Below are 16,100 nucleotides of genomic sequence, written 5' to 3'. Positions count from 1 at the left end.
AAAGAAAATTTTTCATTTTTTTCAGCTCGTAGTTTTCTACATGTAAAAATTACAAAACTCACACAAATTCAAAAAATGTAGTAACCATTCGAAAGTAGAGATTTCAAGTTTTAAAACCCTTTTTTTAAATTTAAATTTTGACCATTTTTAACGAAGATATTGATGGGAAAAGGTCTTTTTACCAACTTGTAAAAGGATTTTTTCCCTAACTCAATATTTACGATATATTCCGATTATACAGGGTGTTTGATAATTCTGCCGACAACGCTCGTAAGCAGGTAGAGCGGACTAAACTGAACCGAAAAGTCCTCTACCATTTTGCAAATACCATTTTCGCAATAGTTAACAAGATATTATTTATTAAAAATCGCTGAATATTGGTTTTTAATAATTTTTTACTCAAATACTACTGTCGGTAGAATTATCTAACACCCTGTATATTCAATATTGGATAAGATATTAACGAATAGGTGATGAAAGGATTAAGAAATAAGAGCAGTTTTCTTTAGGTTAGAAAAATAATTTAATATTACTTGTATATAATCTAAAATATGAAAGAGCACTCATATATTCAACATTCAAAAGCATTGTCAATAGTAATTAATTAATATTTAAAAATATGTTGCTATAATTATTATCTATTTATTTACAAATATACAAAATATCTCTATTGTTGACAAGGCTGTTTAACTGTGGCTTATTGGAAATATTTTAATCCCAATATTTGATCTTGCCGTCCCAGCCAGCAGTAGCAAGTCTAGAAGGCTCATGTGGATGCCACAATACGTCAATGCACACTCCATCGTGCGCTTTCCATTTTTTGTATAACTTTGTCGTTTTCCAGTCCCATATGTAACATTTACCATCTGCATCGCCCGACACCAAATAACTGAAATAAAAGTATACGTATAATACTACTGAAAATTTAATTATTTCTTATAAAAATAATTAAGTTTTATAAATATTATTACAAATGTATTTCACTAAAAAAAAAAGTGCATTAATTTTTAATATAAATGAATTACCTCATATCTGGTGAAAAGTCTAAACCGCAAGCATATCCCGCAACCATGTGCCCTGTGAAGGTCTTCTTTCGATTCATTTTGAATCTATTTAACGCAGAGAATATAACGATCTTATTGTCCATGCTTTGACAAGCGAGCCATTTTTGATTTCGTGATGGTGTTACCGCTGGCATAGAATGCATAGATGGATCAGCTATGTATTTCATATCCACAGGAATGTCCCTATAAAAGAGAATTTATTGTTAATAATAGATGAACTCATTTTTCGGAAATAATTTTTTACGCATATTAATAGATTCATACCATTCCCAAACTCGGAGACTTTTATCATCACTGGTTGTAACGAATCGTCTATTTTCGTCAACAAATGTGATGGTGTTCACAGCACCCAAGTGTCTATCATATTCTTGTGTTATTTCGCCAGATCGTATATCCCACTATAACAGATATCAAATCATTAATATTTAAATAAATTATATGTTACTAAATAATGTTTTTATACTGCTGTGTTGCACTTTTATTACCAAGAATAAATAAGATCATTTTTATGCATTTGTATCATTGAAATCTTAAATTTTATTAATACACTGTTTTCGATAAATTAATTTTTTTACTTACACAAATAATCTTTTTATCACTGGTACCAGCTACGAAGAGATGCTGTTTATCTGGATCAGGATTAAACTTGGCACAATATGGAATTTTCCTACTCGTAAAGCGACTAATACAAGCTCCCGTTTCTGTGTCCCAAAGTTTTACATAGCGATCATAAGCCGCTGATAAAAATCGCTTGCCATCGTTATCAAAACTTATATCTCGTACAGCTTGTCGATGTCCATAGTACGTACGAACGCATCTTCTGTCTTTATATACTTCCCACAACTACACAATAAAACATATTAGTGATATTTTTTTACATGAATAATACGTTAACATAGATTAAATTAAAATAATCGTCACATCGAATACCTTTACTCGACAATCCATACTGCAAGATAGTAATAAATGCGCTGTACGTGGAAACCATCGAATTTGCGAGATGCCTTTTGTGTGGCCCTCCCACGTGTGAATTTGTGCCTTTGGTAAGAAGCAACGATCGGGTGGTGATTCTGATCTGAGATTCACGCCAACATCCTGAGGTGCATGTAAGAATGAGCGTCCCTGATAATCCACACTGTCTTTAACTGCAATGTAAATTAAATATTATAAGTACACATTTTAAAACAATATTCATATTGATATTGATTAAATATTATCTTAATAAAACTAGGTAATTAAATTCTAAAAGCTATTTTTATAAGAGACAACTTTCTTACTAATATACACATTAATATATTTGTAATATATATGAGATATATAATGTATAAAGACATTACTATGTAATACTGTCTTCTCCTCAAGTGGTTTCTCCTCCGTCTGTTTTCCCCGTTTATTTCGTTTGGCTAAGATTTCTTCCAATTCAGCGGCTTCTTCATCGCTTGGTTTAACTACGCGTTTCTCATCAATGTAACCACCCCAAGGACCTAAAAAACCTTCTATATCCGATGGATCGTTGTTTCTATGCCTCTTTCGTTTGTCTGAAGGTCTCAGGTTGGTATTTTCAAAAACAGTCTTACCACCTGATTCTTCTGCAGCTTCTGTTGCACCAATCATAATTCTACCTTCGTCTGCACTACCGTCTACAGTTGGATCGAGTGCATATCCTAATAACAAAAATTTAGACATATTAATTAAAACTTCAACATTAAATTTATATGATTTAAGCTCAAATATCTCAGATATTCAGATATAAATAAACATATTTTATTTGATTATAGGAGGTATAGAGTAAAAATAGTTTCGAGAATCTAGATTTTGTTGAGATAAAAAAATATTAATCATTAATTGTATGTTATATTATACGTACCATAACTGGCAAACGTTCTCCTTTGATTTTCAAACTGAAATTCACTTATATGCGCGCGTTCTACATATCCAGACAATATATTTTTCACCGCGCGCTGCTGCTGTGTCTTAAATGGATTTTCTGGTCCTATCTCAGGTCCAAAAAGTTCCTCATACTTTGGATTATGTGTAACTTCTGTTGCAGTTGGATCTATGTGTTTTACGCACAATTCTGTTCCCTAAATAATATCGATATAAGTGACTGTTTATTTCTTCTTCATCAAAAAAAGTAAAGATATTTATACAGTGCGGATAATAATAATGAGTGCTTTCCATTTAGTGACACAAATATTATTCTATCTTTCTTGGTATTCAGCGAGTAACGAAGATAGAAAGATACTTGCATCGACTTGTGTAACCAAATAGCAAGTACTTACTACCAGTAACCATAACCTTAAAAACGACAATTAAAAACGGAGTAAACGCACGTAAATACTTACAGTAGGTATGACTTCCGGGGCCGAACAAATTTGGAGATTAGTCGTGAATTTGTCATCGGGAAATGTGGACGCGAAGTCGACGTTTTCAGTCTCACTACCTTCATCGCTGCTACCATAATCTTTTAGCGCAAGCATAGTTTCATATATCAAGATTTATTTCATATAAACGTTATATTACCTACTTTATCAAACCAATTGTCTACAGCTTCTTTTTCGTATTTTGTATATAAAAAATTACGTTCTCTCTCTTATTAAATTCTCTTTCACAAAAGATACAAATATCAGCAAACAGTGGCAAATAGAAGGAAGAACATGCTTTAAATGAAACCCGTTTACTAGTGCCCCCAGCCTTTATGTGAACATGGAACTATGTAGTCACAGATATTTCCAGCAGGTAACACTGTTTTCGATCACCGATAAAAAAGAGCTTTGATAATATCCTCCATCACCACCATCCGCTTAACTGTTCTCAATCTTTTCTTTACAATTTTATCAAATGAGGTAATGAGGTAACTTGAGAATTAAAAACGAATTATTGTTCAGTGGTTTTAATGCTCAAAATAAGTAATTTTTTTTATACCAAATTGCATCTAGATATATTCGTTATTCATGATTGATGATTTAAAACAAAATCCGCAACGATTTGAATATTAACAAATTTTTAATATTATATAAATTTAAACGTACTAAGAGCTCGTATGGTATAAAAATTAACACATCGCCATTCGTCACATTTTCATTGCGAATTAATTGTTAGATCAAGATATTTATTAATATTAATATATTCTATCAAAAATAATTTTGACAATATTTTTCGCGAAAAACGAAATTTCAACTAATGCAAAATATTCTCGTTGCACATTGCCTAATAAATTTTTTCAATTCATATGTTGATATGAGAAGAGTCTTTTGCCACTATTTATCGACTATATCGGTTCATTGAGTTCATTCCTCTGTGTGACACGCTAACCGCATTCGCTGCAATTCGAACGCTATAAACTGCTGCGAAGAGAAACAGTGCGAAGCGAACGCGCGTCATTCACGCGCAAACTCGCGAGCGCATATGACACGTTTTCTCGCTCGCGGCGGAGCAGCCGCGAGCTGTCCTGGGATTTAAATGCGTGTCAGTAGTAATAATCGCGTGAAATATAACGCGCGAGTGGGCGTGAGCAGGCGTGAGTGACCGATTAGATCCGCTGTCACGTATGAGGTCCCGCAAACGACGAAAGTCGCACAGCAATGTGAGTACGGGAACGTGTAACGGATGTCGATGTGAACTAGCTGTTGTGAACTCCGGCTCGGGAAAGAATATCCCATGGCTTCCACCGTAGCTTTGGGATTATTGGGACATCGCTTTCTACGATCTTTCCGTCGCGATCCGGATCTCGGGGTCGTTCCTCTCTAAGAAAATAAGGAGACAAGACACGTTCGGCCGGTGGGCGGATTGAATCGCCTTTATCCGGGAACGTCATTCTCTAACGAATAATGACTCACTGTACATAGCAACTTGCAAGATCTTACGTGTTAATTTTAGTCGTAGATTTTATTCTAGTAAATCGGAAGATTTAAAAATTATGTTTTCTTTAGTTTAACGCTTCATTTTTCTTCACAGATGCTGCTATGTTGAAGAGGACCATAAAGTTAACAAATTTCGCCACAGATAATGTGATTTTATGATAATATTTTTATCTTTTCTATATATTCTTGTACTGTCAAGATGCACTTTTCCATACCAGATACTCAGGAATTTATAGATAGTGCTGGGAACGCATATATCGTAAGTGATATAATTGTTTGTTGTTTATTGTATTATATTATGTGCTTAATTATTTCTAGAATAAAAATTTATTATAGAAATAATTAATTAATAGATTTATGTAATAATATCTCATGAAATTATAGGGATATAATATTCATATCAATGGATTATTTCATTGTACCGCAAGATACAAACAACTATATAATCTACACATACAATTGTCAAAGGACCTGGACATGTTGTTACCTATATTTCCTCCAAAGAAGTTCTTTCCTTTGACTGCTACACAGCAAGAGGAACGGCGGTTGGCTTTAGAGAAATATATTCAGTCCATTGGGCAAAATATAGCTATCAATAACTCAGAAATATTAAATGGATTTTTATTGAGTGCTCAACAAGAAAGTGTAAATGACCTGTCCGAGCAAGAAACTTTAGATATATTTCTTATGAATGGATCTAACATTTTATTAAATATTACGCCAGAAGAGCATTCTGGTAAAGTTTTAAAGGTATACTATTTGCATAATTAATATACATAAAAAAAGGTAACTTTACATAAACATGACAATTATTAAAATATTTTCTTTTCTATAGAGGGTATATAAACATTTAAAGTTAGCAGAAAAATATCATTTCCATTTTGCATTGTTCATTATTATACAAGATGAGTCATCCGGTAGTATCAAAAGTAAGTGTATATAGTTTTATAGTTTATTGTAATATATCTACATATTTTGTTTTCTCTTTTAATATATGTATTTTATTTTTTTTTTATCAGTACTGCGGAAACTACAAAATTTTGAATCACCATTTATAACGTACAAATATATGAGTTCTACGAATACGCGAATTGTCCTCAGAAAAAATTACTGGGATACAGCATATGATATTGAGTTATTGAACAATCCGGTAACGTTAAATTTACTATACATTCAAGCAGCTGCGGAAATTCGCAGCGGTTGGATTTCAGTTACCAAGAAGGTGCAGCATCAATTGGAAAATCTGCAAAAATCTGAGAGTAAAAAAGAGGTACGTTCATATTATGAAAGGCAAATAATATCTAAATAATTTATGATGTTACCTTCATTATTTCAGTACCTGAATGTAGTTCGTCTCTTGAAGTACTATGGCTACATACAATTTGCACCATGTTACTGTGATTATCCCGAACGTAGCTCGAAAGTATTGCTTGCTATAGGTGAAAATGAATTGAATTTACGTGTATTATCGTCCGAAGAGCACGAAATTGCGTTTAAAGTATCACGAATGCGATGCTGGCGTATAACTACTATACAAAATGTGAGTGTTACAAATGTTTTGGTGGAAAGTTTATTTACATTGTCAATAAAATTTATTAATGGATATATTTAGGGAACGGAGCATCATAAGGATAATAACGAGTGCAGTTTGGAATTATCCTTCGAATATCTGATTGCTAGAAATGAATTACGATGGATTACAATTGTGTCCGAACAAGCGATTTTAATGTCTGTTTGTCTGCAAGCTATGATTGATGAGTTGTTGCAGAAATGTGTAGTTGGGAGTAAAACTCAGGTTGTTATATAAACTGTTTTAGATTATGTAAATGTTGTCAAGTTTCTTCATCCATAAATATATGATATTTATAGACAGAGCCTGGGAAATCGTGGACGTATATTATGAGGGACGGCCAAAGTCGTACCATCACAGGATCGCCGTTGCAAGAATGTGTGAATAACAATCATTCTAAATCGGGTCCAATTATAAAAAAACTTGCTAACAAATGGTCGGCTGTGACGTCAAAAAAATCAGATGATTCACGAAGTGTTATTGACAAAACTCAAACAATGGATCTCGATGTTATGGAAAATAATGTTTTTCGTATGATAGGAGATGACGATTTATGAGCCAAATAAATTTTAAAGATTGACGTGACAGCATAGTGATAAAAAAGTAACAGAATATGCCTTAACAAAATATAAAAAATATATATTTTAAGATATTTTACAAATCGTTGAAATACTCTTTCCAATTAAAAAATTAACGGTACGGGTGTTCAAAATTTTGTTGAATAATGCGTGCTTAGTGTGTTTTGTATGTGATTAAAATGCATTTATATTTATTGATAACTTTTTATAAAACATTCTTTTTACATTTTTATATACCGTCCAATTTCAGTGATAACCGATCTGATATAAACTGGAAATGAACTTGCATCAAAACTTTATATACAAAAAATACTTGTGCACGAAGTACTTAATAATAGGATTAGTATTAATAATACGTTTGTATCATTAATAAAAAATCAAACTAAGGAGATCAAACGCGCATAGATTGTATAATGTTTTATTATAATTAAACAAACTGATTGAAAAGGCAGCATGTTAATATTTGCTTTAGTCATTATCTAAACAAAATTATTAATAATTTTCGCTTCGATATTAAACAGCAATCATTCTATATGTTGTTACATTCTATTATCAGACTATAGTTTTCACTAAATCATTCACTCGGAAAACATACTTCTGTCTTCAGTCTCTATATTTCAGCCAAACACTCTGTAATAGATTATACAATACACAATACGAATGTAAAATCATGGAGTTGTCATAAAACTGTCGTGATTAGATATAAATACAGAGCCATATTTTCAAGTGAAAAAATTAGAACGGATTATTATGGATTATTGCCTTATAAAATATGTAACTATAAATCCGTATTGAAAAGTGATTGCTAGCTAAGGCTAAATGACACAATCGTGTAGAAAATGCATTAGTGTACTTCTTTGTGACATTTTTCTATAAATTTTTATCTGTTTTACTGTTTTACTCTTAGGACAAATAGCGCAGAACATTATGGACATACGTCGTAAGACGTAAAAATCAAGGAAGATTTTTATAACAGCATAAAATGTAGAAATATAAAGTTTGTAAAGCTATAATTTTATGTAAAAATGTAAAGAATTTACAAACATCTTCATGTTCATGTCGTATATGAATTATAAAATGAGAGTATAATAAAATTACAATTTTAACAAATATATAAATAATGGAACGAATACGACCATTCAAATTATTTAAAAGGATTTCTAAAAAAAAGTATATACAGTTTACATATTGCATTTCGTGTATAAAACGATATTGAAGCATAATTTTATTTGTGAAACAATTTCATTCTTTTTTCTTTGGAAATCTTATTAATATTATATTTCTGTTTGCGAGTATCAAGATTATGGATAATATATGCTTCAAATTCGGACCTTATTTCACTGACAATGTGCAACCTTCTATATCAAAAATATGTTATTCTGTATTATTTTCTAAAAGAAGAAAATTGAAGATCAGTTCTGGCTATAGCGCAGTTAAGTATAGCTCTATTTTCACTACTTGCAAAATAGCCCAGACGTCAGCAAGGAATTATTCCTTCCACTATGATTATTCGCCATATGTATTAATGGCACGTACAAATATATTTATTTTATAACGATCACAAAAAAATATGCGGTCAAAAATTTTTAGTGCTTTATACATAAAATAATTATTGTTAAGGCATTACCTCATACGAACTTTTTATATTATTCTAAAAATATCATTATCGTTAGTGAAATCTGATAAATTTCAGTTTCAACAATTTTCATATCGTGACAAAGTAAATTAGAGCATACTGGAGAATATTTTCTAATATACGGTGCGCGGAAGACTCTAATACTAGTAAGTTCGTTTATGAAATATCTCATAGAATGCGGCATCATTTTTTCGTCATGGTGCTGCATACTGAAGAACACTATTCATACTTTAGAATTGCGATTATATTGGTGTTGGACATGTTTGCAATTTGAAAAGTAAATATAATCATTTAGAGAATTGATATAAACTAAAGTTAGTGGTTAGTATTAGTAAACAAATGAGAGTAGAGAGTCTATCTATGGCAGTAGAATAAAAAGTAAATTAATTAAATCTTACAGCCTTGTTCGCTTATTTCAAACTGTCATGATTAAATAGAGCATTCACACTCAAGAAACTGCTTAGCCGTTTAAGTGCATTTTACATGAATTAATGATCTTTTTTATATTCTGGATAAAATGGCATTATAAATGACTAGCGTAGCACGATACGAAATACCGATTTCTTTTCAAGTAAATATGAAATTTCTTTCTCGATAAAAACGACTGTAATTATGATGCATTTGTCTCTGCACTCCTATTGCATTTCTTTTTATTTTCTAATGACCCTAGAGGAGTCTCTCAGAATATCCTTACAAGAATAGGATATATTTAACAGTAAACATAATACAAAAATTAAGTATTGTGATTGTTTCTTCACCTAAATCACGTAAAATTTACATTGATGACGTGAGGCTATTAGCTATTACTCTAATACCCTAGGATTCATAAAGAAAAGCAACATTGTAATTTGCGAGTAAACAGGAAACCACAATCGCTACACGTTTGTCCATTTATGAGGTAAAATATTCACGGTGTGGGAACAATGTTCTTCTCTTTGATGAAGCCAAGGATGACGCGAATAAAATCTATTCATTTATACAACTGTACACCCTTTGTCTATCCGTCATCACTTATTCGCGTAAAGGAGGACTGTTAGAAGTTCTGTTGACGTTTTCGCTTGGTGTCAATGGCATCCAGAATAGGTTGTCTCTTCGTTTGATATCTTTTTCTTAGTTCGTCGATCTCCCGCTCCATTTCCGCGTCCAGATTAGCCATTCGTTGTTGTAGTTCCTCGTAAGAGAGAAACTTCAACTGCAGGATACGGCTTCTCTATATATTCAAGTTATCGTTTTTTTATAATGCCTGAAGCGGCATTATTCCAAATAATTTGATACACAGAACGTGAATTGTACATTATTATAAAATAAAAAGTGATAAATCACTTTCTCCTGTTACGTCAATAATTAGAAATATATTGCGCAAATCAATTGTATAAATTCTTAAAATAAGAATGTTGGAAAAAATTTTACTCACAAAGTCGAAATCACGTTCCGTGAAAACATTTTGAAACTTTGATATATTGTTATATGGCTGTTCCGGCACGGGATGAGAGATCTGATTCTGCAGCTGTAGTTGCAGATGACTTTGAAACCTATGAGATTCGATTGGACTTTGTTGCTCCAATTGGTTCGCATTTTCCATATTGTGTGCTCCCAACATCTGTCCATTACCCTAAACACAATATTATTCAATATTATTAATATTTTATACATAGATCATATCTAGGTAACTTAAATTAATATAAGAAAGAAAGATTACCTTTCCGATTTCAGGCGCTTCTTTCTTATCAAAGTGATCTAAGAATAATGGTCGATATTTTTTGCTGGATTCTACAGAACCAGTGTTATGTCCTGAAAAGAATGTCAGTTAGTTGTGAATCACTTTTTTTGTGGAGATTTGAAGATTAATTAAGATCTACTAACTCTTCATAGTAGCTTCGGTATCGGTATCACTATTAATAACCATTGTACCCAAGTCCAACATCGCCGAAACTAAAGTACCCGTGTCTGGAAGATCATGACTTGGCACTAAAGTCCTGCTATCTTCCGGTAATGGTTTCATAGTTCCACTACAATCGTCCTCGTCCTTACACAGAGACACAATGTTAGATAAGTATGTATATATACTAGAGGTGTGCGGGTACCCGAAAAAATTCGAATACCCGAGCCTCGGGTCGGATCGGATAATGATCGGGTCGGGTCAGGCGGATCCCGAATGTTCGGGTACCTGAATGTCGGGAAAAAATATTTGACCCGAAACTATTCGAGAAATACATATATATAACACATAAACTGCTAGCACCTCTAATTTTTCCCATATTGCACGATTAGGTCATATAAATTCAAATCAGTTTTAGTGAAATAATGGATGCATATTTTTGATGTTTTAGGTATTTTTAAATATTTTTTATGTATATTATTAATTTACATTTAGATAATAAGAGTGCAACATATCAGATATGAAACTAGCAGTCCACGTGTATCTAATCAAAGGTGTGTACCGAATCCTCTGCCTGGTTTTGACTTTTAATCGCCACATTGTTTATAATGTGGGCTCTATGTGCATTCTGTTTTTCTCGTATCTCATGAGCCTCGGCGATCATTTGACTTAAGATACTTGGCTGTTTGGCATTGCCTACATCATATAACATAAACTTGTTAATTGACAAAGTATCATAATATAAATTTTAATATTTTACTCACCTATGAATTCGTGCTGCAAGAGCTCGGTTGCAGTAGCCCTTTCTTCGGGATTTTTTACAAGGCACCCACTGACAAAGTCAATGAACTCTGGACTCCATTGATCAGGTTCTCTAAAACTAGGTGGTGGTTTAGTCGGAATCATAAATATTGCTCTCATCGGGTGTATGTCGCCGTACGGCGGCTTGCCTTCGGCCATTTCTAAGGCCGTTATTCCCAGAGACCATATATCCGCCACGCAATCATAACCGATCTCCTGGATTACCTCTGGTGCCATCCAGAATGGTGTACCAATAACTGTGTTACGTTTAGCCATGGTATCCTATTCCAAAGAATACAATTTAAATTTAGTAAATGTCAGCTTAAAAGTATCTTCTCATAACTCACCGTTAATTGACCGGCCACACCGAAATCAGCCAACTTTGCATGGCCTTCATTATTAAGAAGGATATTTCCAGCCTTAATGTCTCTATGAATTTTTCTTCTCAAGTGAAGGTATTCCAGTCCTTTTAGAGTATCACTCAGGATTGTCGCGATTTCATCCTCTTGGAGAGTCTTTTTTCTTAACCTCATGATATCACTAACAGAACCAGCTCCACAATACTCCATCACAATCTACAAGTAATATTAGTATCGACAGATAGTCCAATTTGTTTGGAAGATAAAACAGAGCATATATTGACTTACCCATAAATCTGTATTCTTAAAGTAACTTCCATAATATTTAACAACATATGGAGAGTCACATTGTTGCATGATTGAAATTTCCTTAATAATCTCCTGTAGGTCGGTATCCACTGGCACTTGTTTAATAGCAAGTACCTGTCCACTTTCTTTGTGCAACGCTTTGTAAACTGATCCATAGGACCTGTACAGAAGTACATATTTAGAAATAGTGAAAAAAGAAGCTGTCGCTTAAATATCAGATTAAAGTAAATATCAGATTTACCCTTCTCCTAGTTTGCATATAACATCAAACACTTCTTCCGGCTGTCTCGTCAGACTTTCTTCCGATAATTTTTTTAATTCACTAAAAAATATAAAAATATAAACAATACAAATGTACATAATTTTCTGCAAAAAATGTTTACGTTCATGCTGCTAAAATTTGCGAAAGAATTTCTTATATATGTATTTTGTAAAAGGCTTAGGTATTCTTAGGTGGAATGATTCAAAATCTCAGTGAATTAAATTCGTCTGTCAGATGGTCATTTTTATTTATCTGTTCAGGACTAAAAAATTTACGCATTTTTTCAACAGGATTGCTTCATCACAGGAGAGAATCCAAAGAAGGGATTGCAATGTGGTAAACAATCGTTTGATTGCAGGTTAAAAGGACAAAGAATTGGAGAGGTCAATCGTCGGGAAGCCAAAAATCGTTCGTCGGAGGATCCAGATTCCATTTCGTCGCTATAAATAATATCTCAAAGACAATTCGGCGCAGTCAAACCAGTGCGTGTCGAAAAGTAAAAAAAGGGGAAAGGGAAAGAAAGAAAGAAAGAAAGAGAGAGAGAGAGAGAGAGAGAGAGAGAGAAAAAGAAAGATGCAAAAACAATCGGAATGTACCTCTTCGAAGACATCTTCGCGTCGATGTCAGACCCGGGATCTCAAGTAAAGAACACGCGTGCAGGTATTTATAGAAACAAGAATAACATAAACACGGTTGAGGAGACGATTGTCATACCGTGTGAGGTCGTAGCATGGCCAATTAAAAATAGAGCGTTACATTTTTGTCAATAAATTAAGGTAACCACAAAACCGAGGTGTATCGGAGTCTTTGACTGTCGGCCATCGTAGATGGTGCGATTGACGAAGCGTTCGCGAATTCACCGGAGACAGTCCTTAAGTCCGTATCAGACTTGACGACTCGGGTTTATTTCAACCAATCACGATGCAGCAAGTTCAGTAACTTGATACGGGTTTTAAGCTCGGTTCCGTAGAAGCGATTTTCGAAAATCCGCGAAATAAGAAAATTAGACGCGAGGATAGAGAAACGATACTCTGCTTTGAATAAAATTAAAAAAAAAGTTTTTTTTTTACAATGTTTTTTCCATGTTTATCACATTTTTTTCAATAAAGATACATACATTTGTTTGATACCGTTATGTTCCTTAACACCTTTAAACAATTTTTTTTACAATACGTTCATTTTTATGAAAACAATCGAGTTAATTGGGTGCTATGCTCAAATACATTGTTTCAGTAAATAACAAAGGGTTTTAAATCATTTCAAGAGATGCTATATGATTATTTTAAATTATAAACTATCTTCTCAGGTAATTAACACAATAATAAAGTCTAAAATCAGAACGTAAAACGTCTTTAAGACAATTTTCGCAAAATATCTCGACTCTGGACTATTAATTATCTGAGTTAAAATCGCCATTTATAAAATCAGTAATCACCTAAAATGATTTTAAATACAAAATTGAATAAATAGCGTTTTTATATAATTTTTTTATGTGTATATTTACGTCATCTTTTAACCAGTCTGCTGTAATACAAACGTATGTTTTAAATTTTACGCTAATTTACTAATAACTCTTGAAACAGCAAACAAAACTACGTTCCAGATACCTGGCACTATGAAAATGAGTTTAATATAAAATCGGACTATAAATACCGAGATGTGATTTCGATAAACTCATCGTATGCGATAATAACAAAATTCTAAGTTTATTTGTATAATCTTCGTTTTTTACTTTATTCTTTCGTAATAACTAAAATTGAAATTATACATATAAACGATATCTCTGTATCAAGTATCGCGGGAAAAAAAATGAGATAACGCGTGCGACTTGCATAACAAAACGCTTTATTAATCTTCAAACAAAAAGAACATCACAGTAGTGTAATCAACAAGATAATCTAATTAATAATGATCTCAACAGTCTAATCATATCTCCTACTTGTGCGAGTGAATTATAAATCATGCAATTGCATAATTCATCTCACGATTTCATACATTCGTTATTCGCAAAAATATTACGCGTAAATTCTCGCGATGTTTTTGCCGATTAATTTAACATAAATCTTCACTAAATTTCTTTAATATTAACATTTTTATTTATTAAACTGAATTTTTTTAACGCGACTGAAATCGGGATTAATTAGTAAAGTCGAGTCGAAGTACGAATTTCTGACTTAACTAATATAGTAGCGATAAAGGCAAACGGAAATCTCCCCAGATTGCTCTACAATTTAGATGATACTTATTTATTCGAGAAGTATATAATACATCGATCTTATCAGCACACATGAGAAAAGAAAACATACTTTCTCGATGAGTAATACTTGGCTTCCGTATGTCGGGCGCGCGATGATTAAAATTCTCTCTTTTTCATTATAATCTAAAAGCTACCACTTGTCTATGGAACGGACTGTGAAATTAACGCTCTTGTCGGAACGTGCTACAAGTTTGTCGCTAACGGTTATCACTGCTCTGCTGCATCTACCAGGTAGATCATCCGTGATTCGGTTGTTATTGCGCGCGAAAATGCGTTATAAACAAACGCCGTCCGAAGTGCCGGCAAGAATCGGCAATCGGATTCTTTTTTTTTCTGCGCGAACGCAACAAACGGAAAACACAAGAGACGACGCGCATCATCTGAAAAAGAATTCGACTTACAAGTACGAAAATCGGCATGATCGCGAGGAACGAGGAATATTTTTCTTTTGTCATGTTCTTATATATAATATATGTATATTTAATCTTCGCAATACTACGTGGTCTCTGTACCAAAAACAAAAAATAGATGACGCTTATAAAACGTACTCACGTAATTATAAAAGTACCCGAATAACATTCGGTAAAATTCTCGGAAAAACCGCAATAAAAGCTGTTAGCCGAAACGACATTGAACTTCCCTTTTTCAATGTCCGTCAAAGTTCAAAAAAAAAAAGACAAACAAAAAAGAAAACTCCTGCGTGACTCTGCACGTTATGAACTTTGTAGGCGAATACTGCCTGAAAGAAAGGCACAGCTGCCTTGATTACAGCAAACGAAGCAGTTTCGTTGTATGCATGTCGGAAAATTATTACGTAATGGATTTCGAAGATCCTAATCTTAAATCCACCGCGGAAAATCGCTGCCTTAAATCGCAATGCAAAACGTGTGTCGGAGAAGATGAAACGTCCTCGTAATTGAAAAAACCACGGAAACAATCGTACTAATCTAATTTATACAGTCGTAACATTAAAATACATCGTGGAATTCATCCTTAAACATTTCACTAACTTACAACGTTTTATCGCGCGGCACGTTTGCTTGCTTAAAACATAAAACGCCACTCTTCTCGCTCTAAATCTCGGCTAGATGTATCGATTGGAAAAGAAAAAAAACGAAAGAGGCGTGGTGCCGGCGTTATACAACATGAAACGTATCTGCGAACGGACGAAGGGGAATGATCAACGAAGATCCGCAACGAATACACGTCGAGGAACGACTCCACTGTAGGCAAGAGAACAGAGACAGCGGCCGTACGATAATTCGCGATTCGAAACAACACTGTTGTTTACGCGAGAGAAGGAACACGTAAACAGTTAATAGCAGGCCGCGATTGTTCGCTCGAGTGTTACTTGATCGGCTTGCCCCAAGCAAACTGTATTCCCAGCCGGGGGATATCGCTGCCGGTGGACGATTCGTCCTCGCTGCTGGACGCCGACGTTTCCTCGGAGATCATCGCTTCCCCGCCAGCTTCCTGTGGTCTCTGACCGCCGCCGACGTTGCAATCATCCACCGCCGCCGCT

At 33.6% G+C, this 16,100-nt stretch overlaps 4 protein-coding genes across 8 annotated transcripts in view; 1 reads left to right on the top strand and 3 right to left on the bottom strand.

The window, feature by feature from the left end:
• Positions 1-630: 630 nt before the first annotated feature.
• Positions 631-3,696, bottom strand: LOC108760409 (pre-mRNA-processing factor 17). The gene is made up of 8 exons (XM_018506360.1): positions 3,410-3,696; positions 2,932-3,148; positions 2,402-2,728; positions 1,995-2,209; positions 1,644-1,907; positions 1,329-1,462; positions 1,026-1,247; positions 631-889 (listed from the first exon to the last, which is right to left on the bottom strand). Exons 1-8 carry the CDS (start codon positions 3,542-3,544, stop codon positions 712-714), a joined length of 1,692 nt encoding a protein of 563 aa, XP_018361862.1. The 5' UTR covers positions 3,545-3,696; the 3' UTR covers positions 631-711.
• Positions 3,697-4,420: 724 nt separating this feature from the next.
• On the top strand, positions 4,421-7,078 carry Snx17 (sorting nexin 17). 3 transcript variants are annotated; one of them, XM_018506362.1, is made up of 8 exons: positions 4,421-4,650; positions 5,022-5,186; positions 5,312-5,677; positions 5,763-5,856; positions 5,947-6,197; positions 6,264-6,467; positions 6,540-6,722; positions 6,797-7,078. In XM_018506362.1, exons 2-8 carry the CDS (start codon positions 5,127-5,129, stop codon positions 7,052-7,054), a joined length of 1,416 nt encoding a protein of 471 aa, XP_018361864.1. In that variant the 5' UTR covers positions 4,421-4,650; positions 5,022-5,126; the 3' UTR covers positions 7,055-7,078. The 3 variants fall into 3 exon arrangements, with proteins under 3 accessions (XP_018361864.1, XP_018361867.1, XP_018361865.1); XM_018506365.1 differs by having other exon boundaries at positions 4,421-4,844; XM_018506363.1 differs by having other exon boundaries at positions 4,421-4,904.
• Positions 7,079-8,335: 1,257 nt separating this feature from the next.
• Positions 8,336-13,142, bottom strand: hpo (serine/threonine-protein kinase hippo). 3 transcript variants are annotated; one of them, XM_018505998.1, is made up of 10 exons: positions 12,918-13,142; positions 12,301-12,381; positions 12,039-12,219; positions 11,739-11,966; positions 11,355-11,673; positions 11,153-11,286; positions 10,575-10,737; positions 10,411-10,502; positions 10,126-10,323; positions 8,336-9,903 (listed from the first exon to the last, which is right to left on the bottom strand). In XM_018505998.1, exons 1-10 carry the CDS (start codon positions 12,929-12,931, stop codon positions 9,745-9,747), a joined length of 1,569 nt encoding a protein of 522 aa, XP_018361500.1. In that variant the 5' UTR covers positions 12,932-13,142; the 3' UTR covers positions 8,336-9,744. The 3 variants fall into 3 exon arrangements, with proteins under 3 accessions (XP_018361500.1, XP_018361498.1, XP_018361499.1); XM_018505997.1 differs by having other exon boundaries at positions 9,745-9,921; XM_018505996.1 differs by lacking the exon at positions 12,918-13,142 and having other exon boundaries at positions 12,301-12,419.
• A 1,401-nt stretch (positions 13,143-14,543) lies between these two features.
• toc (toucan) overlaps positions 14,544-16,100 on the bottom strand; it is a 22,104-nt gene continuing 20,547 nt past the window's right edge. Inside the window, 1 exon segment of the mRNA XM_018506093.1 lies at positions 14,544-16,100. This exon segment is cut by the window's right edge and continues 13 nt beyond it. Within this exon segment, the coding sequence (XP_018361595.1) occupies positions 15,926-16,100 (175 nt within the window). The 3' untranslated portion in view covers positions 14,544-15,925.

Source organism: Trachymyrmex cornetzi, unplaced genomic scaffold (genome assembly GCF_001594075.2).
Source record: "Trachymyrmex cornetzi isolate Tcor2-1 unplaced genomic scaffold, Tcor1.1 scaffold223, whole genome shotgun sequence".
NCBI classification, from domain to species: domain Eukaryota; kingdom Metazoa; phylum Arthropoda; class Insecta; order Hymenoptera; family Formicidae; genus Trachymyrmex; species Trachymyrmex cornetzi.
This window is presented reverse-complemented; position numbering and strand designations above follow the sequence as displayed.

Bases quoted from the DNA above. Each gene is read 5' to 3' on its own strand.
- LOC108760409 (XM_018506360.1), bottom strand. From the start codon at position 3,544: ATGCTTGCGCTAAAAGATTATGGTAGCAGCGATGAAGGTAGTGAGACT. The intron at 3,149-3,409 runs GTAAGTATTTAC...GATATTATTTAG, and splicing joins CCCCGGAAGTCATACCTACT to GGAACAGAATTGTGCGTAAA. The intron at 1,248-1,328 runs GTATGAATCTAT...TCTCTTTTATAG, and splicing joins AGTCTCCGAGTTTGGGAATG to GGACATTCCTGTGGATATGA.
- Snx17 (XM_018506362.1), top strand. From the start codon at position 5,127: ATGCACTTTTCCATACCAGATACTCAGGAATTTATAGATAGTGCTGGG. The intron at 5,678-5,762 runs GTATACTATTTG...TCTTTTCTATAG, and splicing joins ATTCTGGTAAAGTTTTAAAG to AGGGTATATAAACATTTAAA. The intron at 6,198-6,263 runs GTACGTTCATAT...TCATTATTTCAG, and splicing joins AATCTGAGAGTAAAAAAGAG to TACCTGAATGTAGTTCGTCT.
- hpo (XM_018505996.1), bottom strand. From the start codon at position 12,419: ATGTACATTTGTATTGTTTATATTTTTATATTTTTTAGTGAATTAAAA. The intron at 10,738-11,152 runs GTACACACCTTT...TCTCTGTGTAAG, and splicing joins AAAACCAGGCAGAGGATTCG to GACGAGGACGATTGTAGTGG. The intron at 10,503-10,574 runs GTTAGTAGATCT...CATTCTTTTCAG, and splicing joins TACCGAAGCTACTATGAAGA to GACATAACACTGGTTCTGTA.